The sequence below is a fragment of the Triturus cristatus genome, chromosome 5_1 (assembly GCF_964204655.1).
Source record: "Triturus cristatus chromosome 5_1, aTriCri1.1, whole genome shotgun sequence".
Lineage (NCBI taxonomy): Eukaryota > Metazoa > Chordata > Amphibia > Caudata > Salamandridae > Triturus > Triturus cristatus.
The window spans coordinates 367,459,558-367,483,731 of record NC_140587.1 but is presented as its reverse complement, the minus strand read 5'-3'; the positions used below and the strand labels follow the sequence as shown (position 1 = coordinate 367,483,731).

At 48.2% G+C, this 24,174-nt stretch overlaps 1 protein-coding gene across 1 annotated transcript in view; it reads left to right on the top strand.

Annotated features, from left to right (window-relative positions):
• Positions 1-24,174, top strand: part of LOC146830898 (fibrocystin-L-like) — a 1,500,901-nt gene that overhangs the window by 1,326,948 nt on the left and 149,779 nt on the right. The window contains exons 73-75 of the mRNA XM_085605087.1: positions 12,536-12,768; positions 13,320-13,487; positions 14,602-14,759. Of these exons, the coding sequence (XP_085461213.1) occupies positions 12,536-12,768; positions 13,320-13,487; positions 14,602-14,759 (559 nt within the window). The remainder of the gene's footprint in view (positions 1-12,535; positions 12,769-13,319; positions 13,488-14,601; positions 14,760-24,174) is intronic.

Here is a 24,174-nt window from a genome sequence, read left to right as displayed (position 1 = left end):
AGTAGAAGTGTATTGGCTGTATTTGTGTGGCTGGAGGGTGGAGAATAAGACAAGCAAGTGAAGAAGGGTAGAAACGTAGCTACCCATGGAAATTAAAAGAGGTCCTTGTTAGCAAACGGCTGCTGATTAGTTCTTCCTCACTTCTGGCCCTTAATGGATTATAGGTTTGAAGGGTCAGACTGCAGTTTCTGTATTCAAGGTGAGGAAGTGAATAGGCAGCACTTGCACTTGTGTCTGTCACTGAGTACTGCATCAGGAACCCTGATGAAAGACAAGTGCAGAGATCTCACACCTTATTGTACACTTCTGCTTGCAGCCATTACCATTATTACATGCTTGCACAAAGGCTGTGTCTGGTGAACAGCCAGAAAATTACACAAGAAAGAGAATCAACCTACACTGGTTAGGAAATCTTTGACAGTGGATCCACATGTTCTGCCTGGAAAATGTGTATAGAAGTCAGATCCAAATCACCTCACTTTGTTCCAGTTTCGTGTTCTTCATGATCAAGAAATAGAGTACTCTCAACAGTGTCCAGTGGGTTGCTTTGTTTGCATGACAGTGAGTCTTCCAGAGGAAGTTTGTACTTTCTGTTGGGGAACCTGAGAGTGAGTTAAGAGCCTGGAAGACTGCTTGACTGCTGAGAGAGGGGAGTAATGTGCCTTACCCTTCAGGAGAAAAGGGTTCTGGAGGCGAGGCCCAGCATACTAGTATCATGGGGAGCAACCAGAAAAAACAAGTGACTATGCACAAGCACAGGCAAGAGTCACTAATATGTGAATGGGTGGTCCCCTATTCTCCCTGAGCAGTTCTTGCCATGAACTGCACCAAGACTTGAATTTGCCAAGCAATGTATGTAATCCACAACCTGCTGGGTGATCAACAGGTTGATGCGACCACTGCTAGTGTCTTAATTCACTGTCACCACTTAAGTCCAAGCCCTGAAGGGGCAAAAGGCTGCAACTGCTGAAGATGTCCACATCTGCACCCAGAGAACCTAGAGAAGAAAGACGAGTACTGCCTTGCGAGCAGCTGCACTGACCTTTCCCAGCTGTCAAATTCTAAGGAAGGCCACAGTCATTTCTCCTGTAGTCCAAGAGCTGCCACTGCAGGAGGGGCTGTTGGGGCTGTTGCAGGAACCTGTTTTCCACAATCAAAACTGCAATTACCAAACCCCGGTAACAGTTGGACCTAAACTGTGTGTGGAATGAGAAATTTAGGAAGCAGACTGAGTTCTTTTCTAAGAACATGAGACCTTTACTGTGTGAACTTGAAGTGGTGAAAGCGAACTGAACTGCTGTGTGCATCTATTCTTTGGGGTATATTCTGAGTGCACTGCACCTGTGTTTAATCAGCGCCTTGTGCAGTTATGCTGTGTGATTAAAGTACTTTCTTTTTACCCAAAGAGAAGGACTGGGACTAACAATATGTTGTATTTGTTGGTTCACTGTTGCGTTCGCCTCCCACCCCTCAATCTCCCTCCTGAGAAGGCTTTGGGGCTAATTTGATTCCCAGTTATAATTTATAAAACATTGCCAGTAACCACTATCATTGAGGCTTCTTTTTTATGCATTTTGCTGTTCTGTGCAGGGCTCCGTCAACATGACAGAGCCCTGCACCAAACAGTTTTCTTCTTTTTTAGGTTTCGCCTAGGCAGCGCATGCGCTGTCTCGGCGAGAGATGCCGTATACAGTATAGTGGGGGAAGCTCTGCCCACTTTCCGCCTATCTTTGTGATTAGCTGATATCATAAATACTGCAATCTGATTGGTTTTCAGCAACTTAATCCCGCCTCCTGACGGCCATGTCGTAATTTTTCTCCTTCCGTAGCTATCAGCCCCTTTACATCGAAAACGTTTTTGTTCCCCTGCCTCCCCCCGCTCCCTCCCGCAGTCCGTGGCTTCTCTGCCCACCACCACCCACCCTCCCACTCCCATTCGTATCTTTTTCCAGGCATGCACTTTTATTTACAATGCAAAAGATCTCCCCTAAACACGAGTCCTATTTCATTTATAAATGCTTGTTTTGTGCTGTGATTGGCTGGAGGAGTTCGCACTCTATTTTGCCTGACCTGTGCACAACACATGCGCGCGCATACAATGTTTTTCATGCTGAAGGAGTGACATTCATGTTTGCAACACGTGCCAATTCACGGGGAAGGCAGAGACAGCACAAGCAGGGAAACGAAACAGTACAAAGAGAAGCGCGCCGTGTTGAGTATGCTGTCCTTGTTTTAATTTCTGTTTTGCCGTTTCTTGTTACAATTACTGAGTGAGAAAGTGCAAGCATTCCTGTTTTGCCTGAGATAGCTTTAGATAACTTTGACTGTCAGGGACAGGAAGCTCGCATCATTTTGCAATGCAACCCAACAGAAACTGATGAGTTATTTCACTGGAGCCAAAACGCAAAGCAGCTAGAAAAGCTCCTGCCTTATTCACATAGAAGACACAGTGGAGAAAAGCTCTGAAGCGCTCCCAGCGTCCATGACGCAGGAATGCCCCCAAAACATTCATAAAGTTGTAGAGAGTTCAGGCCGGAGAAGATGTCTTTTGATGATTCCGGTGTTCCCGTCGTTTCAAAATCCCCGTTTCCTCCTCGCGTGTATATTGCTTAATGCAGTCTTTCTGTGCCTCTCCATGCATTCCATATTAGATTTGGAGAAGGCTCAGGCGGTGCTTTAAGAGAGGCATAGACAGACGTGCAGGCACAAACATACAGAAAGCAGGGTATTTTTAAGCTTTTCTCTGACGTCAAGGGAGCACAAACAGACGAGGGTGATCAAACAGTTAGAATACCGGATTTCGCTGCTCCTCAGAACGGCCTGGAGAACCTTCAGTTGGAGAACTCACTCACCGATGTGGTACTACAAGGAATTCTGTTGCCACCGTGTAGTCCTGACAGCAGCCAGCCATTATTTCTGGTGAGTTGTCCGTTGTTTCTTAAATATTTGTACAATGTTGTAGGATATGGCGATTAAAATGTGAGTTTTTGATTTCATAACATATAGCATATTCATTTGGATGCAATAATCCACTAATGGCTACAAAAAGTTTGTTTCCGACTGCAGTGCGTGAAGCAACTTACAAGTAAGGTATTATCGGCCAGAAGCATTGTAACAACTTTGACTTCCTGCTGTTTCCGTAGTCTGCCTTAAAATATCATTCTTCTCCGTTGTTTATTGAGACTTTATAATAAAGCAGCAGAAGCTGCCTGTTTGAACGATGTTGGTCACTCTACAGTCCTGCAGCGCCCACTGCCTGTTTGTCACAGAGTGGTTTTAAGTTCCCACGGCACTTGGTTTACCTCTGCATATTATGGATGTTAAGATCGATGATTTTATCTATCTGTATTCCTTCACACCTTAACATTTATTAACAAGTTTTATGTCCCTAGATACACTGAGTACTTTTTTCCGTCACGCGGTGCTGTCATCAAACACTTCCGGAAGAATGTTTTTGGTGTCCTGAAGTCCTTAGCTGTGACGCCTGACACTGGATAAAGCCATTTGTTTAGGATTAGAGGGGGCAGGCCATTTTTTAGTTATTTTGGGCAGCCTGAATTACATTTTGAAAATGGAGCACTCTGCCTGATGGACCTGGTGCTTCGTCCTTGGGTAGGCTGTCTTTATAGCACAAGGTTTTGGTTTCTTTTACACACTGTCTGTTCTTTCATACTTTGACCCCACTGCCCTTTACTATCGAATGGTAGGGTTGGCAGAGATGATCACTTGCCCTGTTTTCAGTCCAATCCCCCCTGCACTGACAGCAAGCTGACTTTGAAGTGTGTCATACCTGGCTCCTCTAACGTCAGTTGTCTTGGAAAGTGGTACTTAGGAAATTAAGAAATCTGTTCTAGAGGAGGAGCCTAGCGCGCATCTAAGATGGTCGCGTGAGCACAGGGCTCCCCGGACCCTTTCTGCTCCTCGGAATATATCCTGAGATTATCCTGATTTGGTTTATGGAATCTGGGAGATGAAGACCAGCTGATCATATATCTCTTTTTAAAACTCTAATTGGACCTGGGAATCCTGAGTTGTCGTCGTCGGAACTTTTGGGACCCACCCGGCGGAGGTGGCCGGGGTGAAGGTGACCCGTGGGGCCGGGCTGCAATTGAACAACAGCGGCCTCAGCGCGGTGCCAGTTGCCGAGTCAGCGCTTTCGGTTTCGATTTTGGCCTTCAGGAGATCGGCTGGCGTGCGTGCTCAAGGTGGCGAGGTGCCTCCTGGGCCTCTGCCCGAGGCTTGCTTCCATCTGCTACTGGTGGGCCTGACGCCTCCGACCCCCACATCGGCAGTTTGTGGTCCTTTGGCTGGCGCCCGCACACCTTTTGATCGGAGGTCCCATTGAGAGACTGCGCTCGCATGGCGGGCAAAGGGGGTCCGGAGGGGCGCAAGACCAAGGCTTCTCTGCGCGGGGGAGCGGTCCAGAGCAACAACATGGACCGCTACACCCAGGGCAGGGGGCCCCCTGGCGCTACTGGCCTCTCCCCGGATGCTGCGGGGGGAGGCACGACCGTCTCTGCGGAACTTTCCCTGCAGGACATTATGGGCGCCATCGAGGGCATCAGGGAAACCATCGCGACGCAATATGAGGCCCTGGCCCGTAAGATCGACACTGTCGCAATCGATGTCACCCTGATTCGGGCCGACCTCTCCAAAACCAACGAGAAGGTCCAGGCCCTTGATACACGGACCTCCACCCTGGGTGCGGAGGTGTCGGATCTGCGGGCCGCGCTTGGGGACATTAGAGTGGTCAACGACCATATGGCCCGGCGGCTTGAGGACTTCGAGGGACGGGCCCGACGCAACAACATCCGCATCATTGGTGTACCGGAGTCCTCAGACGGCCGCCCGGTGGACCTCGTGGTCGAGGAACTTATCCTGCAACAGCTGTCCCCGGCTGGCCTAAGTAAATTCTTCGCCGTGGAGCGGGCCCATCGAGTTCCGGGCGGCCGGCCGCGGCCGGGGGCCCCCCCGAGGCCTATCGTGGCTAAACTGTTCCACTACAGGGACCGCGACGCTATTCTGCAGGCTTCACGGACCCGTGGCCCGGTCCGCTACGAGAACTCGACCATCAATTTTTATCCGGACTTCACGCAACTGGTCCAGAAACAGCGGATGGGATTCCAAGGGGTGAAGCGCCGTCTCCGCGAGCGGGGCCTGAAGTATTCGATGATCTACCCGGCGAAACTCCGAGTGGAGCATGGAGAGCGGACAGCCTTTTTTGACTCTCCTGTGGCCGCAAGTGACTGGCTGGACTCGCTGCCGGACGGGGGTGGCCGGCCCGGGCCCTCTGGGGGCACCGCAGGTGACGGGTCCCCTTAGACTGACATTTGGTCCTTGCTTTTGCGGTTTTGCACTGTACAGTTGGGTCTTACTTCTTTTGCATACTGTGTCTTACCAGGACCCGTGAGGGGCGCGGGCGGGTTCGGGTCCCTTTCCTCCTCCGGGGTCTTTTTGTAGAATGGGGTTAGGGGGGCGACAGGCACACTGCAAGTTGGGGGGGGTCATTGGCCCGCAGGGGTGCAGGGTGGGGGGAGTTGGACTTGGGGTGGGGTTGGGGGGGAAGGGGGGTTGTTTTGTTGTGTGTTTTTTGTTTACAGGGCGAGGTATTGATTTTTGTCCATATTTGGGAACCGTGCTGCGGGCTGGGGGCCTCTTGATCTATTGGAGGGGATGGGGGGAGACGGGTTGAGGCTTATGTCATGGAACGTCAATGGGTTGGGGGATCGTATTAAGCGGGGTGTTGTACTGCAATATTTGCGTCGTGTGACTCCTGATGTGGTGTTTCTCCAGGAGACGCACTTGGTCGGCAATGTCTGCCATGCGATGAACAGGGGGGGATACCGCCTCGTAGCCCATTCTGGTTTCACAACGGGCTCCAGGGGGGTGGGCATTCTCCTGCGAACCTCCCTTCCGGTGGAGATCACGAGGATAGTCTCGGATGACAGAGGGCGCTATGTGTGTTTGATTGGGAGGTGGGAGGGGCAGCCCCTTACCCTGGTTTCAGTCTACGTCCCCCCGGGTCTCCAGAACTCCACCTTTACTGACTTGGGTCGAATGCTGCTTGACCTTCCGGACGGCCTCCTGCTCATGGGCGGGGACTTTAACTCTGTGGTTTCGGGTGAACTGGATCGTCACCCACCGAGGACCCTCCCCGCTGCCCAGTCATGGCTGGGTGGGATGTTGGAGACCTTCGGCTTGGTGGATAGTTGGAGACTAATTCATCCGACCCAGTGTCAGTTTACCTTTCATTCGGGGGCGCATGGGAGTCTCTCTAGGCTGGACTACTTCCTTATGCCCGCGGCGCAGACTGGTCGGATTCGAGAGGTCAGACACTTGGCGCGTGGTATCTCCGACCATTCTCCGCTGTGGCTTCTCTTTGACACCGGGTCGCGGTCTGCAGGGCGGGTAGCTCCTATTAACCCTTGGTACCTGCGGGACCCTGCGACTCGTGACAGCCTGGTTAGGGCCATGGACCAATACTTCAGTGAAAACGAGGGGTCGGTGTCGTCTGCGTTGTCCCTTTGGGAAGCCTTTAAAACTGTGATACGCGGACACGCCCTCGCCCAGATAGTGGTGGCCAAGAAGGTTAGGAGCGAGGCGGTGGTGAAGCTGGAGACTGACATCTCGGGGTTGGAGTCGGCCCTGGAGGCGAATGTTACTCCGGACGGGCTACATGCCCTTAGCCTGAAACAGTTCGAATATAGGTCCCTGGTCACTGACGCGGCCAAAACTATGTATAGGGAGCAGCAGGGCCGATTGTATGACGCGGGGGACAAGGCGGGAAAGTTGATCGCGTGGCTGGACAAAAAGGAGAGAGTGAATCGTGTGGTCCCCGAGTTGCGTGCTGCTGACGGTGTGTGTGTGACTGAGCCGGATGAGATTGTGGAATGTTTCGCTGACCACCTCCGGGCGGTGTACTCCCCGGTGACTGACAGGGATGAGGATGACTCTCGCCTCCTACTGAGAGATATTGCTCTGCCCGGCCTGTCCGTTGAGGACCGGGAGCGGCTGGACGCTCCCTTGTCGTCGGATGAAATAGCGACCGCGATCCGTTCCCTTCGCTCGGGCAAGGCTATGGGTCCTAACGGTCTGCCCATTGAACTATACAAATTGCGTCCTGATAAGCTTGCGCCCTTCCTCAGCCGCATGTTCTGCGACTCTCTCGCGGCGGGTTCCCTTCCGGCCGACCAGCGCTTGGCCACTATAGTCGTTATCCCCAAGGAGGGCAAGCCGCGAGACCGCTGTACTTCTTACCGGCCCATTTCACTGCTCAACGCGGAGCCCAAAATCCTGGCGAAAGTCCTGGCCAATCGATTGTTGAGTGTCGTGTGCGACCTTATTCATCCGGACCAATGCGGCTTTATCCCGCACCGCAACACCGCTCTTAACTTGCGGCGTCTCCACGGTGCCCTTGCCAGGGCGGAGTTTCTCTCCGAACCGGCCGTGCTGGTTTCTTTGGATGCCACGATGGCCTTTGATACTATTGAGTGGCCATTCCTCTGGGCCGTCTTGGATAAATTCGGCTTTGGAGAGGGATTTATTGGCTGGGTGAGGCTCCTTTACACGGGACCCATGGCTCAAGTGGTGGTGAATGGGCGGGTCTCTCGGCCCTTTGCCCTCGGCAGGGGCACGAGGCAGGGGTGCCCGTTGTCCCCGTTGCTTTTTGCTCTCGCCCTGGAGCCACTCGCTGCCTGGCTCCGTTGGGAGCCCTCGCTTGGAGGGATCCGGTGGGGCCCGGGCTTCGAAGATCGGGTCTCGCTGTATGCGGACGACATTCTCCTGTATCTCACCTCACCGCGGCAGTCACTCAACGTCCTCTTTGACGTTCTGACCTCCTTTGGGAATAATTCGGGTCTCACGATCAATTGGTCTAAATCCTGCGTTTATCCCATCTCTGGTGGTCCTCCTCTCCTGCCGCCTCGGCTCCCGATTCAGATATCTCTGAGCGGCTTTAAGTACCTGGGGATGTACGTTTCGCTGGACCCGGTGGCTCGCTATGAGCAGAATCTCCTGCGTCCACTTCGGCGGCTGCGGGAGGACACGGCCCGGTGGTGCAGGCTCCCCCTGTCCCCGCTGGGTCGGGCCGCGCTGTTTAAAATGATGTCCCTTCCCAGGTTCCTCTATGCACTCCAGAACTCCTTCGATGTTATCCCAGTGGCCTACTTTCGGGAGGTGGAGAGCCTGCAGAGGAGACTGGTGTGGGACGGGCGGGCGCGTATTGCTCTTGCCAAGCTCACTCTCCCCTGGTATGACGGGGGCATCGCGCTTCCTGACATTCGCAGGTACTATTGGGCCTCGCAGCTATCTGCCATTAACCACGCCACGTATGCGCCCGGCTTGAATCCGGCGTATGAGATGGACAAGTTCCTGCTTCCCGGCGGGAACTACAACAGGGCACTTTATTCCCGCCTGGCTGGCCGGACCCTTACGGGTCCTACTAAGATTGCGGTGCGGACCTGGAGGGCTGCCACTGCGGCCATGGGCTGGAGTGAGCGATTAACATGTGCTACTCCCTTGTTTGCTTCCGACCGCCTGGGAAGCTTGTGGACCACGAAGGGGTTTGACCAGTGGGACACGATTGGTATCAGCAAAGTGGGAGACCTGTGGCACAAGGGCGCGGTAAAGACTTTCGCGGTGCTCCAGGCCGAATACGAGCTGACCGACAGGGAGTTCTTCCGCTACGCCCAGGTTCGACACGCCCTGCTCTCGGTCTTCGGGGAGGGGACCAAGATCCCTGTTTCCTCGCCCCTCGAGGACCGCATACTTGATGGACATGTCCCTGATAGTACTATTTCTTTAATTTATAAAAAATTAATCAATCACCGGGCGGACCTTCTTGTTCGCCTTCGGGAGGCTTGGACTGGGGACGGGGTGGAATTGGACGACGAAGATTGGCAGTCTGCACTGTCGTCCCCCAAGGAGGTTGCCATTCCGGCTCGTCTTCGGTTGGTACAGCTCAAGATTCTCCACCGGGTGTATGTGACGGGTCCGCGCTTGGTCTCGATGGGATTTTCCGGCGACGGGCTCTGTAAGCGAGGCTGTGGGCTCAGCGCCACCTTTCTTCATATCCTTTGGGAGTGCCGCGAGGTGGCGGACTACTGGCGCCGGGTCCACACGGTTATGGGACAGGTCACCGGGGTTGTGCTGCTGCCGGAGGTGCGTCGCTGTGTCCTGAATGTGTGGGAGCCCAATGACTACAGCGCGGCTCAGACTCGGTGGGCGGCCCTAGGGAACATGATTGCCAAGAGGGACATAGCGCAACTTTGGGGCGCTCAACGGCCGCCCACCGTGTCAGTATGGAAGGAGAATATGGACTGGTGTATGTTTAGGGAGAAGACTGTGTATGTGGCCCGTGGCAAGCCGGGGGCATGGGGTAGAATTTGGGGGCAATGGAACGCGTATCGCGGAGGCATCTGTACGCCCCCCCTGGTAGATACTGATATCGCCATGTCCCCCTGACCCTTGATGGCTCCTGGCGCCTTTTGGAACAACTACATATGGACGTTCATCTTCCTTGACCCCCTTCCCCCCCCCCCCCCTCCGTCCCCGGCCTCCCGGTACTCCTCTCTTTAGCGGTTTGCTCAATTGTCCTGACTGGAGTTTCCCGGGGGGAGCCTGACCCGCACTGGTTTCCCTCATAACTCGCCTTATGTTGTGTATTGTTTGTCTTTTTGTTTTTGTGATTGTTGGACTTACGCTTCCTGTTCCTCGAGAACTATCTGGAGCCACTGCAGGGCAGTGCCCTGGGAACTGATTGTAGCTTTGATATGTGTAGATTTCCTTCTGTACCTAGCGGCCGGCCCGGGTGGTTGTAGGCCCGTACTTGTAACCGAATTATTGCTTAATAAAACTTTTTCAAAAAAAAAAAAAAAAAAAAAAATGAAATCTGTTCTATAAAGACAGGTCTTACCTTACTCCCCTCTTCCTGTATGTGCATGGAAGGAGGAAGTTGACAGTGCCTTGTGCATGGCACGGTCTTCCACTTACTGGCTCAGTCCCAGTTACTGTGCACCACAGAACACGCACATATCATTACAAACAGGGTGTGTGGCTGCATGTTAAGAAATTATATCATCATGTACAGTTAGAGACTATGTACTGTACGACATTGTGCTGATTTATGCAGGCCAAGCAGAAGCCCACAAGATTGTGTTCTGCTGTACATGAGTCCAGAGTCAGTATGGCAGGATCTTGCATTGGTGTGACTGCATACAAGCTGATTCTTGTACTTGAACATTTAGCCACGTGACTGAATGAAAGGACCTTGTGCTGATTGTATATTTGTGCAAAGATACATTTTGTAAAGGCAAGTCTGCTTTGATTACTCTACTGTGAAGTCAACCCTTAAACACTTTACCAGCTCTTAAGTATACTGATAGTCTGAGGATTGTGAGAGTGGTGGTATATAAGTGCTCTCAGTTGTCCTATTTTACCACAAACATTAATATATTTAATGGTTAATGTAATATAATCAATAAAATGCTGCATAAATAAACACTGATAAGGTCCAAAGGCGAGACCTATTGCATTGCAAATACTTGTTTATTTTAAAAATAATGATTGCGAAACAGGATTTTCTTTTGGAAAAAAAAGACAGTTTACATTGCTATGAGTCCTCTCCCATGTTGAGGGGAGCATACAGCAGTTTTCTCTTCCCCTTAGCGTCAGGATGTTCCTGGCGGTGATAGGCACTGAAATCTGACCTCTAACTCTGCCATCTAAATCAGGTGGGCAGAATTTCAGATCTGCCTCTGATGGCCCTTACTTCGCAGGGCCATCAAAGGAGTTTAATCATGGCGGAGATAAAGTAGTCTCCGCCCTCATTAAATGTATGTTCCGTCTGCCTATAAATCAGGCAGGCAGATCATTATCTTGTTGGCATAGATACTCCATCACCATTGTGACAGAGTATCTATACCACCAGGATGTAAATCGGCCATTTTTAACTGGCTGTCCTCTCTTCCTTGAGAGTCCAGTGCAGAAAGTTTATATTAAGCCCAATTTGCAGATCCATGGTAAGATGGACACCGGTGACAAACTACTTCAACCAGCACTGTTGGGGCGAAGAAGCCCCTGTGCCCAGTGGACCACCAAATGTGGTCTGACAGCATCCAACCATTAAAGTTCTTTTCACACATGCTAAGCCATTACACAAACATTTTTTGCCAGTGCGTCAAAAAGCTGATGGGTGAAATGACCACAGTGAACTGCATCTAAGATTTAAATATCGCAACATTATCAAGGACACACTAACGCGTGTTTCCTTGAGATAGCAGCCGTCTCATCTCCACTTTGCATGTCAGTGATATATATTGCTAATGACATGCAAAGTGGGCGTTCCTGACTTACACTCCATAGAAACAGTCGCAACCACAACTTCCCTCTATTATCAATGCCCGCGAAGCGATAAGAAAAGTCGCGTTAACCGCGCATATCACTGGAATTGAACACCTGAAAAAAACTTGACTTAACCATCTTTTCAATGGGGGGTGGATTGTTAGGTTAAGTACACACTTGCCTATTAGCAAGCTTTTCTTTAGCGCAGTTAATTTAGCGCTGGAATTTTCGCGTTATTGCTGCTATTACACGCTATCACTGGATTTCCTATCGCCATTGCGAATCGCATTGATAATACCGCGCTATCACGGCGAGGAAATCCAGCGATAGCCAGCATTGAAATAAACAGCGCGCTTTGCGATAATCATCGCATATCGTTGATAATATGTCTCAAACACTCTCTTTCATCTGTTTTGAAAGTTCACATAATTTTTGGTTATTTTACAAAATATTGTTTTTCTCCCACTTAATACTCTTACCAACCCACGTTTTCTCCCTTTCCTCTGTCCCTTAAGTCCCTCTTATGCGCCCTGCTTGCCGTATAATGTATTTTAACATTAAATGCAAGCGTGATTGCTGGGAAATCTGAATCTCTCCTCCACCCCCCAATCTTAATTCAATCAAAAGGTGAAGAATTTGCCAGAAGGTGTAGCCATCAGAAGAAAAAGTTTCTTTAGCGACATTATTTATGGTGGATACATGACATTCCTGCAGATTCCTCACCAGCTTTCGTCTTTCCCAATTGGTTGTTGATATGATGAATATGTTTCCCTGTAACGCAAAAATATTTTGCTAATTTTATGGTTCTCTCGGATCCTCTCCACATGCCTCAATAAGGTAGAAGAAAAGTATCACTAACTGTAGCCAGGGAACCAGTTGGCACGTAATATACTCAAATGATGTCATATCCAGAGGTGGCGTCACAGCTGCGGGCACAAGGAACCTCCTGGCAGCTCTTGAGAACCATTACTGGATAAACGCTTTTCCATACTGGTGTGAAGCCTCTAAGAGATTTTGATTAGGTGAGGAATCAGAGGAAAGACTATCCATCCACCAGAAATATTAAGTTGAGTAACTTTTTCTTCTGGTAATTTCAACTTCTATTCTTACTCCAAAAATGACGTGCCTTTACTAGTTGAAAATTGAAGTTTTTGTTAAACTTAATAAATAGTGTCACTTATTTTGCTTTATACAGAAAAGCAAATCCATCCGACTGTGTGGACATGGTTTGCGATGCCAAGAGGAAAGCTCTGCTGAAGGACCTTGATGGCTCTTTTCTGGGAAACCCCGGTTCTGTGGTAGCTCAGTCTGAGTACCAGTGGGGCGGAGTTCAGTCGTATGGAATTGGAGACACTAAAATTCCAAAAGTGATGCTAACATACCTCAATGGAAGCCGCATTCCTGTGAACCAAATAGCACCAAATAAAGGTTTGAAGTTTAACAATTTTTGTATTTGCTGTAAGCTGATAAGAGCTGATGTCATGCTGTCCCAAAGGGCTTTCTCTTATAACTTAAAAGTAATATAAACTTCCCATATATGGTACAATATTTGTAAATTCATCCAGATACTTATTTGACATTTTCCAGAGACATTCTCCTTGTCAACCTTCACAAAGTTTCATTTCATCACTGTTTCTCTACTGTGGGTGGAGCCTCTCCTCTCCTGTCCTTGCTGCCACAGAAGGGCCAGTTACTAATGTTGTTGGTGGGCAACAAAAACCAGCATTAGGGATTCAGACAACAGTATAGTTGGGCACTCAGTGTAGGGGTACGCATCCTTTACCATGCAGCAGACTTTTCTGTCCCAACACTCACTCAAAGTCATTCTTGGATGCGAAGTAATCTTTACAAAATATGAAGCACTAACTATACCTTAAATAAGTGGTATTATAATATTAAGTGACCTATCCTTTGAAGCTGAGGTAGAGCTTGGTATTATCGATCACTTTAAACTGTTGAATTTGTCTCCATTTTTCTAGGTATTATCAGAGATTCCACATGTGTCTATACGTCCCCATGGGAAGGTTACAGCTGCTCAGGACTAGATTATGAGATGCTGGTTATTGAGAGCCTTGATTCTGATACGGAGACCAGAAGACTGTCACCAGTAGCGGTACTGGGGGATGGATACATTGATCTTATTAATGGTACGTAGAGAACAGCCCTATTTTGGAATAATTTAAGTCACAGCTATATTATAAATTGTTACTTTTATAAGTTGCATTTAGGAAGATTCTGATTATTTATGCTGATAAGGTTGTTATATATCTGGACACAATACAATGATTTAGCTGTGTAGATAAAACACAAAAGCTTTGACAGACATTTCTATAACAATATCTTATTGTAGGCCTTTGAGGAAATGAATGTTGTTCTAAATCTACTCAAATGCCAAGACTTTGAAAATGTGCATTTATTTTTACAAAAGTATGTTTCTCACAAAGTGCATAATTGTCCAAAATTCTCTCTGCCTTGAGCAAGACTTCATGAAGTTTGTGCGAAAGACTTTTTTGTTATACATCACTTGCAGTGGTACCCTGCGCAGCCTGAAGTCGTCCTCCCATCACCATCTCACATATCACTCTATTCATGGATTGGTCTAATCTACCCACTATCAATATGATGCCTGCTGAATTTTACCATAGGTCTCCTTAGCGTAGACTCTCCCACATGTACTTCGAGATAGACTTGTAGCAACACACGTTTTCTATAGCAGCAGCAACAATAACATAAGTAATATGAATTCATTACAGCTCAAGACACGTAAGGGGCGAAAGCTCTCAACTAGTGGTAGCTGGGCCTACAATCAGGTGGAAGTCCCTCTCCTGCACTTGTTCTCTGTAAAAGCAACAGGCCTTTCCCTGGTCAGCACAGCGCCCACTACTTTAGGCTGCTCATGACTCTACAGGGGTACTTGGCTGGTCAGATGTGTGAGAATTTTTATCATTCTCTCAACTTAAGCCTACAGTGTTAGTATGGCATTGTTGCTGAGAGGTCAGTTATGGAAATTGTTGCAGGGTATATCTTTCCACAGTTTCTCCCTTGTCAGTCATCATGATTAGAGCCATGAAAATCTGAAAGCTTTGTTTCAACTTGGTGGATGTAGTAATGACACTATGTTAAGCCTCTGGATAGCCTTTATGCACTTGGGAACTTTGCATCAACTGTATTATCCCTTCACTTGTGCATGCACATATAGTAGCACCGGTGAGCTGCCTTCAAGTGTTTTAATGTTTCTCTATAATTGTGTATTTTCTTTAGGACCACAAGATCATGGCAGGTGTTCAGGTTACACGTGTAGAAGAAGAGTTTCTTTGTTTCACAGCATTGTAGCAAGCGGCAAACACTTTGATATCTTTTTCACAAGCACCAGCCCTCAGAAACTCCGATTAATGCTCCTGAACGTGGATGATACACAAGTAAGTGTTAGACCTGGCATCTTTTGGTGTGTTTCCCGTGCGTGTTTGCTTTCTGACCCCATGTTTTTGATGGAATGCTGGACTTTGTTTTTGCTGGTTTAGTGTCTCTGTGCACTGTTTTACTGCTATTCAGTTCTAAAGTGCTAGTGCTCCTACTGTAAAATTATGTTATGATTGATTTTTCCATGATCGGCATATTTGATTTACTAGTAAGTACCTAGTATTGTGCACAGATGTGCCTAGGGCCTTTAAATCAAATGCTACTAGTGGGCCTGCAGCACTGGCTGTTCCACCTACACAAGTAGCCTTTCAAAGGTGTCTCCAACCTGACACTGCAGTGTCTCAGCGCAGTTCTAACTGCCATGTCGGCTTGGCAAATGCACCAAATTGCAAGGCCCTAACCTTCCCTTTTCTTACATGTGAGGCACCCCTAAGTTAGGTCCAAGGTACCCTCATGGGCAGGGTGCAGGGTATGTTAAAATTAGGACACGTATCGGCGTGTTTTACATATCCTAATAGTGAAATACTGCCAATTTAGTTTTTCACTATTGAAAGACTGACTTTCCCATAGGTGATCATTGGAGCTGCCTTGTAACATTTTACAAGTTTAACATCCAATTGGGAAAACATAGAGAAATTGAGTTTGGGCTCCCTCAGCTCAAAATGTAATAACTCATCTTTTAGTAAAGGTGGTTTTTAAATAGTGTATTTGAAAATGCCTCTTTTAGAATGTTTGCATTTTCTTGCTTAATCATCCCGGGTGTCTCTCCCTGTTTGTGTATTCACCATCTGGTTTTGGAGTGAAAGAAGCTAGGGATGTGAACTCACTCTAGAAATTCCCAAGGGGGGTTGAGGTGTGTCATGACTTTCCTGGGTGACTCATAGCCAGGCTGAATAGACCTTTCTGCATTTAGAGTAGTGGTAGGAGTTTTCACTGGCACATGAATAGGCTGTGTCTGCTCTGCACAATGCTGTCTCCACCTCCTGCAGTGAAGCTGGACCAGGGAGGATAGAACTGGTTTTTACTGAGCCAAAGAGACTTTCTACCTAAGATTTCACAGGGAAAAGTAGTATAAATAGTGGGGCTTTGACCCCAGAACTTTAAAACTCTTTTTGACTAAGGGACGTGCCTGAAGAAGAGCTAGAAGAACCGCCAGGAGGAATACTGCCCCTTTGCTGTGTGTTGCTTTGTTGGCTTGGCCTGCAGTTGCTGCTTCTGTCTTGGGCAGGGGAAGGACTGAATTGGACTTTCTGCTACTTATTTTCTTAAGTTTCTCCAGCAGCTTTGTTCAAGAAGTCTCAGGAACAGCAAATACTTTAAGATCATCAGCTACCAGCACTGGGACCTGTGTGTTGTGTGCTGCAACGGAAGAAAAAGAAACCCAATGCCGTCAACAACGCCACTGCTGGCTCTGTGACCTGTTGGCATCACAGAGATCACCTCCCTGCTTTGCACCTGAGGGGACTGCACACTGCACTGCTCCACTTCGCACTGCAGCCCCGAAACATGCTGACGCCTGCCGAAGACGGTGCTCCTGACTTCAACCTCACTGAGTTTGATTGTCTTATAGTTGTCACCAATCAGTAGGAACTGCAAGTTTGGGGGCAACATAAACTTAGGATTGTGCCAGACTGATTCCATGCACCCTTGCAGGATATGTTGTTCCTTGGACCAGCAAGCTTGCAGTGCCATTGTTAACCTCTCCCAAGCCCAAATAGGGAGCAAACAGTTCTGGCAACCACTGCACATGACAACTCTGTTCCCTCGTGCTCTAATTCTCTCAGAAATATATATAAACAAATACATGTAGGGCGTTTTCAGTATTTATTGAACCGTAATGATTCTTGCGTAGAGAAAATGTGCTTCGATGATTAATAGACAGAAGCAGAAAAAAGTTATACTTAATGTCAGAACACTGAACAAAATGAATAGTTCCACCATTTTATTGACACAACTTATATATGCATACATATACAATAGTATAGCTATGTAGCTCACTCCTACAATTTGAAACCCTAACCTACATGTCTAGGATGCAGACGTGTGTTTTGCTAAGAAACTGCCTTCTGGATGATCCAACCCTATTACCTGGTGGGTAAGTGTGTAAGACCCCGTCTTGGTCGCGAACTGGAGACCCTTCACAGAGATGATGGTCAGCTGCTAAGCGAAAGCTTCGGCATGCAGGGCCCCCTCAAAGCCAGCAGAAGTGTCTCCTCTGATTATGTTAGGTAAAAAGGGATATATATATAGTAAATTGTATTCTTGCCTCCAGCTGAGATTGTAATTGGGCTTGCATTGTTTGTATTCCACAGATAGCGAAGCCGCCACATGGACACAATGATAATCACATTTGTGTCATGCACGTGAGGGTCCTGTCCTTAAAGTCAAGCCAGTGTGATAATGTGCTCATGAAGTGTCAGCAAGGTTAGAGTTTCCAAGAAACTAATCCAAGAGTCGCGAATGCAAATGTGTGTAAAAAGTTGATGAGGCAAATAGAGGGCAACATTAGGAATGGACCGTGTCTATGCAGAAAGGGCACTAATTCCCATGAGGCCTAACTGGCGCACATGACACCCACTGCTCATACAAGTGTTGGCTAAGAAGCTATCTAAAGCAAACCAATAGCACTATCTAAAAAAATACACAAGCTTATGTATAAAAATGCTAAAACGTATATTTGATAAAAGGTGATAAAATAAATTTCATTTAAAATCAGACACTTGTGCTATTTGGAGGCTCAAGAAAGCCAAATGTGTTAAAAGTATAAAAGCATTAAAAACAAGAGGTAATTTTAAACAAATTTGGAAGTTAAAAACAGGCTGAATTGAAATTTCCCACAACACGGCGGTCGAGTTGTTTACATGTTCCGAGTGGCAGACAAAACATCGCTGTTCCCAGCATCCGCAGATGACGTTCAAAAAGGCACAGCTTGGACCAAGTCAATGAAACAAGTATGTTCCAATCCTACCCCCAAAGAAGCCACTGAGGGAGTGTATACAGCCACTAGTTGTTCCGTTAAAACAGAGCTCAGATCCAAACCACTAGGTATGGATGCAACCTTGGGTAGCTCATTGAATGTGGACAGGAGCAGAAGCATCCGCAGGGGACAGCTGTACAAATGGGCCTTCAACGGGTCCACCAGCACGTGTAAGTCTGAAGGGTTAACCGACTGCAAACCCAAGCACAAGTCTAGGGCACACTCGTAAGTGCAGCAGAGCATGGGCTGTACGCATTTAAGCCACACAGGTCAGAAAGACAGGAACCAATGCTTATCCAGTTCTTGTAGCAGAGGTATTCCAAAGAAATGCACCATGCATTTGCGGCACAGTTAAATGTGAGGCAGTGCCAGCTCCATTTGAACTTGAACTGGGACTTCCATTGCGTTGAAAAAATACTACAAGCAGTATACCTGCTATTAGGATCAGTACCAGTGGAAGACCACCAAAAATGTTTCAGAGGACGGAGGGATGAAAGATGGAATAATTTCAATCTCCGTCTGGAAGGTACTGACCAAACAGGAGCCTATGCTTCTAAAAAACCCTACAATTCCAGTTGTATTAGACATATTAAAAATATGATGGACCAGCTCCCCAAAATGTTGTGGGAAGTTAGTATGGAGTAGTGCCTGTATCTCCAAAGAGGAACGCGCCACCTGTAGATCAAACGTCTCCTTGGCCAAAGTTAAGGCCACATCTTTTTGAAACAATAAGGCTTTCAGTTTCCTCAGGGCATCAAAGCACATGTTTAAAAGATGAATTGAAGCCACCGCGTATCTTCCCTAACTACACGAGCAGGTGAGAACCTGACTCGTGTGCAACATGTTGCAAGGGAAGAGACGGTCACCACATATTCGACTCCTGATTTCATTCCACAGCAACCTTGATCGTTCAGCATCAGGTAACTTCCATTTGAAGGCAATTTGAAAGCCGGACGTATCATGGTTGCAGTGGACCTTTTCAAGTAACAAGACAGGTTTACTACTGGTGTGTTGCTTGCCCTGTGCAGTGAAACTTTATTCTCGCAGTCCAAACCGCTGAAAAAAACATCAGTGTCTTTAGTACTACACCAGAATGTGAAAGGAAGCTCCCATTGTTCATGTAAGAACCCTTCTCTTAACGCTTCATATCTGCTCACCTGATGGTGTTGTAGACAATACTGAAAGTGGAAAGTTGAGATTGGCAGTGTAATGTGCCCATGGATTATCCAATCTGAGGATGCTGTTTTAGCAATGATGAAAGGACATTTCTCAAGTTTCTTAATGTGTAACATTGTGTATTTTGTATCCTTACGTGCCATAGCTACCTATTGATCAGAAAGATGGTAAGGTGAAAACAGAGTTGTGGTGTTGATGTATTGCCATGGCACATGGCCTGTACGCAATGTTTGCAGTGTCCAGCTTAACAATTGGACTGACTGACGTTGGGAACGCCGGTGTTGTAATGCAGATAAATCTTGCTGAAGTACATCGATTGTTGATGAGACAATGTGACCCAGGGAATAAATTCTAGGTAGCATACAGAAAGTGCTTTTGATGTGATTTCCGAGGACCCATCAAGAAGTTTTGTAAGTCCAAATCATCCGATAAAAAGGACAAGTGCTGTTGTACCTGGGACAGTGTCGAGATTTGTAGCAAATCAAGGCACAACATCCCAACACTGTAAGTTTTTTTAAAACTGTTTTTATTGGTTTTAAGCATAGGTGACAATATTCAACAATACCCAATACCACTTAGCAATATAGAATCACAGTTGGAGCAAACATGCGTTATAACCATGTTTTGACCTACACAGAGCATCTGAGTTAAACTTCACGGGCTCGACCAGTAAGATGTAGTCCCTGTAGACTGGTGGGGGTATTTATGAATCGCCCTGATTGGCAGTTGTTGGCCCTTTCAGTTACTAGGGTGGGGCTCTGTGGCAGAGTTAATGGCAGTGGATTGCTCCAGGAGATATGACTGTAGAGGGGTCCATATATATCTAGGGCGGGAAGAGGGGGGCAGGAGTTCAGCATAAGTGTGCAATTGTTTTTGGTAGTAAGTAAGGTCATTCAAACAGTCTTTAAATTTGCTAGCCCTTCCCCTACCCCATCTGCAGGCCACTTGTCGTTTGGCAAACAGGAGTGCTAGGGAGATGTACTTCTGCAGTGATGGGGTCAATCCTTCAGTATAGCTTAACAGGGTGACAAGGGGGCCTTCTGGGACATGCAGACCAGTCATTTTGTCAAGTGCCCCCAGCACCTCCGCCCAATATCTCTGAACAGGGGGACAGTCCCAGGCCAGGTGTCAGAAGTCAGCTCCCTCCCTCCCACAGAGGTCGCAGCGATCAGTGTCACGGAGATGAAGTCGCATGAGGCGCGCGGGTGTATAGTATATACAATGTAAGTACCTATAGTGGATAATGTGCAGCCGGCTGCTAGCAGAGATTTGCCCACTGGTCGTCAGTGATAGGGAATTCTAACTTCTCCTCCCACCAAGTCCTGGCTGCAGGGGGTTGTGAGTACCGTCTTTTTGGGTAGTACGATAGAGAAGGGAGATAATATGTGCAGGGGCGTCTTTTTTCAGGAGGTTATGCAATGGTGACAGTGCAGGGTGTTCCTGTGGGAAGCACGGGTGATAGTTTTAACATCTTGTCTCAGACGGATATATTAGAATCGTTCTAGGGGAGTGGGCACAGTAGTGCCGAAGAAATGTTCGCTGGAGCGAAATGTGTTGTTTGTGTAGAGCTGTCCCCATGTTGTGATGGAAAGCTTTCGAAGGAGTTTGGTACAGCCTCTTTCACTCGTGATCGGAAGGTCTAGGCGGCCTCAGAGGGGCAGCAAGGGGGAATATAGCGTGGCAAGATGGAGGCGACAGGCCAGGTCGTGTCAAGCACTAACGGTGCATTCTACTGTGGAGGAAGCGAGTCTCCGCAGTGTGGCAGGTGCACTTAAATATGCAGAGCAGGGGGTGGAAGCCATGTCACCATCTTCAATTGCTAGGTGAGGCATATATGGTGGGGGTTTATCCAGTATGCTACGAAGTGGGCTTGGGCACAGCTGAAGTACAGCTCCAGATCAGACATCTCGAAACCTCCCGCACTGAAGTGACGAGTGAGTATGTCCCAGCAAAGTCTAGCTTGCTTCCCTCCCCAGGTGAGACGGATTAGCTGAGTTTTCAAGGCTTGGAAGAAGTGCCTGCTGGGGGCATAAGGGATGGTAATAAAAAGGGAGAGCAGCTTGGGGAGGACCACCATCTTTATTAGTGAAGCTCTCCTGGCCATGGATATGGGCATGGTTATCCACCTGGTTATTGTTTCAGTGAGAAGGTCTAAGACACGCCCATAGTTTGCCGTCATTAGATCAGTGCGGCTTCGGGTAACGACTATTCCTAGGTATTTAATAGCGTCCTCGCACCATGCAAGAGGGTTGCCTGGGGCGAACCACGGTGTAGTTGCAGTGAGAGGAAATATCTGAGATTTTCCCCAGTTAATGATGGGATTAAGGCTTTCCTCTGGGTTACGCAGATAGAGAGTGAGATCATCGGCGTATAGAGAGATCAGGATCTGTCTTTTGGGATAAATGAGGGCATGGTCGCGGTAGTGGTGCCTTGGTGGCCAGGGGTTCGATAGCCAAGGCAAAGAGGAGGGGGCATAACGGGCATCCTTGCCTGGTGCCTCTGGCTATATTGAAAGGGGTGGGATCTAGTTCCATCAGAACGCTAGCTCGCAGGTCGGTATAGAGTAAGTTAACCCATGGCAGAAAGGGGGCAGGAAAGCCCAAGCGTTGGAGGACGAACGCTAGGTAGTCCCACTCGAGAGAATCAAACACCTTGGTGGTGTCCAAAAAGACAGCCACCGTGTTCATATCTGGATCTATGTCTTGTAGGACGGCGAATAACGTTCAGAGATTATGGGAGTTGACCCTGATGGGCACGAACCCCGACTGGTCAGGGTAGACCAGGGAGGTCATGAGGGGGCTGATGCGGTTCGCAATTAGTTTAGCTAATATTTTAGCGGCGACATTGATAAGAGAGAGGGGTCTATAGGAGTCGCATTGCGTAGGTGGTTTGTCAGGTTTCAGTAAGGAGATTATAAGTGCTTCGCGCATAGTTTCGGGGAGTATGACCAGCTCTCTAGCCTCCTCGAAGACATACCGCTGGACCGGAATTAGGATATGACGATAGGTTTTGTAAAATTCAGCCGGGAGGCCGTCCGGGCCGCGGGCTTTCTTTGCCCGACTGCAACTGCATGATGGCGGCAATGATCTCCTCGTCCTCATGTTGGGCCAGGAGGAATTCCCTTTGATTATCTTCAAGCCAGCCAATCACGGTATCGTCAAAGAAGGGGGTAAAGTCAGGAGGGTGCGTTCTGTGCGATTTGTACAGCGTGCTGTAAAAGTGTTAAAAAATAGCTGCGATTTCCGATGTGTCTCTGTGCGTGTTCCCTTCTTCATACGTAATTTCCAATATGGTGTTGGAGAATCTAGGGGGATGAATCAAGGCTGCAAGGGCCTTTCCTGGTCTCTCGCCCTCTCCATATCTGCAGGCTTGAAAGTGCTTCCCTGTAAATTTACATTCCCGCTTAGCAGTTTCTTGGTAGTCATTTAATAAATCCTGTATGTGTTTACGTAGCTCGGTGGTGGGTGTAACCTGCATTTGGGTCTCGTTGTGTTTGAGGTTGCCTTCTATTTTACGGAGGGTGGAGCGAATATCCATTAATATCCCTCCACTATTAGCAATGCAGAACCCGCGGACAGTGACTTTGAATGCTTCCCACACTGTGGAGTATTGTGTCACTGAGCTATAGTTACGGGGGAAGAAGTCTTCAATTTCTTGCTCTAGTTCTACTTTAAAAACTGGGTCAAGCAGAGCTTGTACGGGCAGGCGCCAGGAAAGGTATTAGGATTCTACGTGAGGGGTGAAAGCGTGAGAAGTACTGGGGAATGGTCGGAGTATGTGCGTAGCAGATGGGAAGAGTGGAGCAGCCAGGGAGTGACGCCTCTTGAGATGAGCCAGCTATCTATGCGGAACCAGGAGGAGTGTGCAGTGGAGAAACATGTCCCCTCTTTGGCCAGTGGGTGAAGGTTGAACCATGCGTCCACAAGGCAGTGGTAAGCCACGATCTGGTTAAGGGTATGATGAGCAGCGGAATAGTGGTGGGGTTGTGGATGTGAGCGATCTAGCGTTGGGTTGAGAGTAACATTAAAAGTCCCCTCCCCATGCTACTCCCCCAGAATACTCGGAAGAATTCGGGATCATCCGTGTTTGGGCTGTAGCAGGGGACAAGTGTGATAGAGTGGGTCGTCAGTCTGCCCCATAGGATGTTGTATCTCCCCTGCGGGTCGGCATACGTCCCGATGAGAGTAAAGGGGAATGTGTGTCTGATCAAAACCACAGTGCCTCGTGCATATGTGGAATATGAAGAGAGGCATCTGCTGGTCGCCCAGTTGGAGGCAAACGTGGGCAAGGCCGAGGGGCTGAGATGTGTTTCCTGGAGCAGGGCGCAATGTATATTTTCCAGATAGGAAAGGTTGCTTGCGAGAGTCTCCCAACCCTCTCACATTCCAGGTCATAAAGTTGTATTTGGGGGGATTAGGTCAAGCTTCCATGTTGGTGTGTCATGATTCTACTAATGTGCAGTAGGTAATGGTCAGGTAGGTCAATTGCATCAGGTGCGTCTAGTCGTATTGGGTTAACTGTAAGTGGTGGTACACATATTCCCTTTCCTCCCCCCACCCACATCAGCAGCCCAATCCTGCCATGCCTTGATTCCCTCCCTTCCTTCCCCAATGTGCCATGCACCATGCTCCCAAAAGAGGAGGGTGGATACAGGGCAGGAACTTTAAGTAACTGTGACATGGTAGGGGTTCCCTGAATGGGTAGCGGCCAGAGGGCGAACCAAATTCTTCTCGTGTCTGCAAGGGTTCTCGGGGAAGAATAATGAAAAGTTTCATCCTGCTCTGCGTGTTGCTGAGTAAACTGCGTGCGGGGTAGCGTCTATTGCAGTAGGAAATGGGGATCACCAGGAGTTTGCTTCTTTGATGTTGATGAAGAGTGCTGCATGACCTGTGGGCAAGAGTACAATTCAATATCAATTAGAAGTGCTGCACAAAGTCTAGGATATGTTCTCAGTAGAGAGGTGGGTTAGTTACTCCACATCTGAAGTGCTGCCAGTTGCAGGCGAGTGAATGGGGGGGAGGCGCAATCCGTGGCTCTTTTAATCAAGGTTTTTATAAAGCCTTGGACATGCAGTGGGTTAGTAAATTTGTGGTGCTTCCCCTGGTGCGTGATTTTGAGGCTTGCTGGGAAAAGCATGGCATAGGTGATGCCCATTTGTTGAAGTTTCTTTTTCATCGGTAGGAATTTCCTTTGCGACTCTTGCACTGCCATGGTGAATTCTGGGTATAGGGATACCTCAACGCCGTCAAAGCGTACCTGAC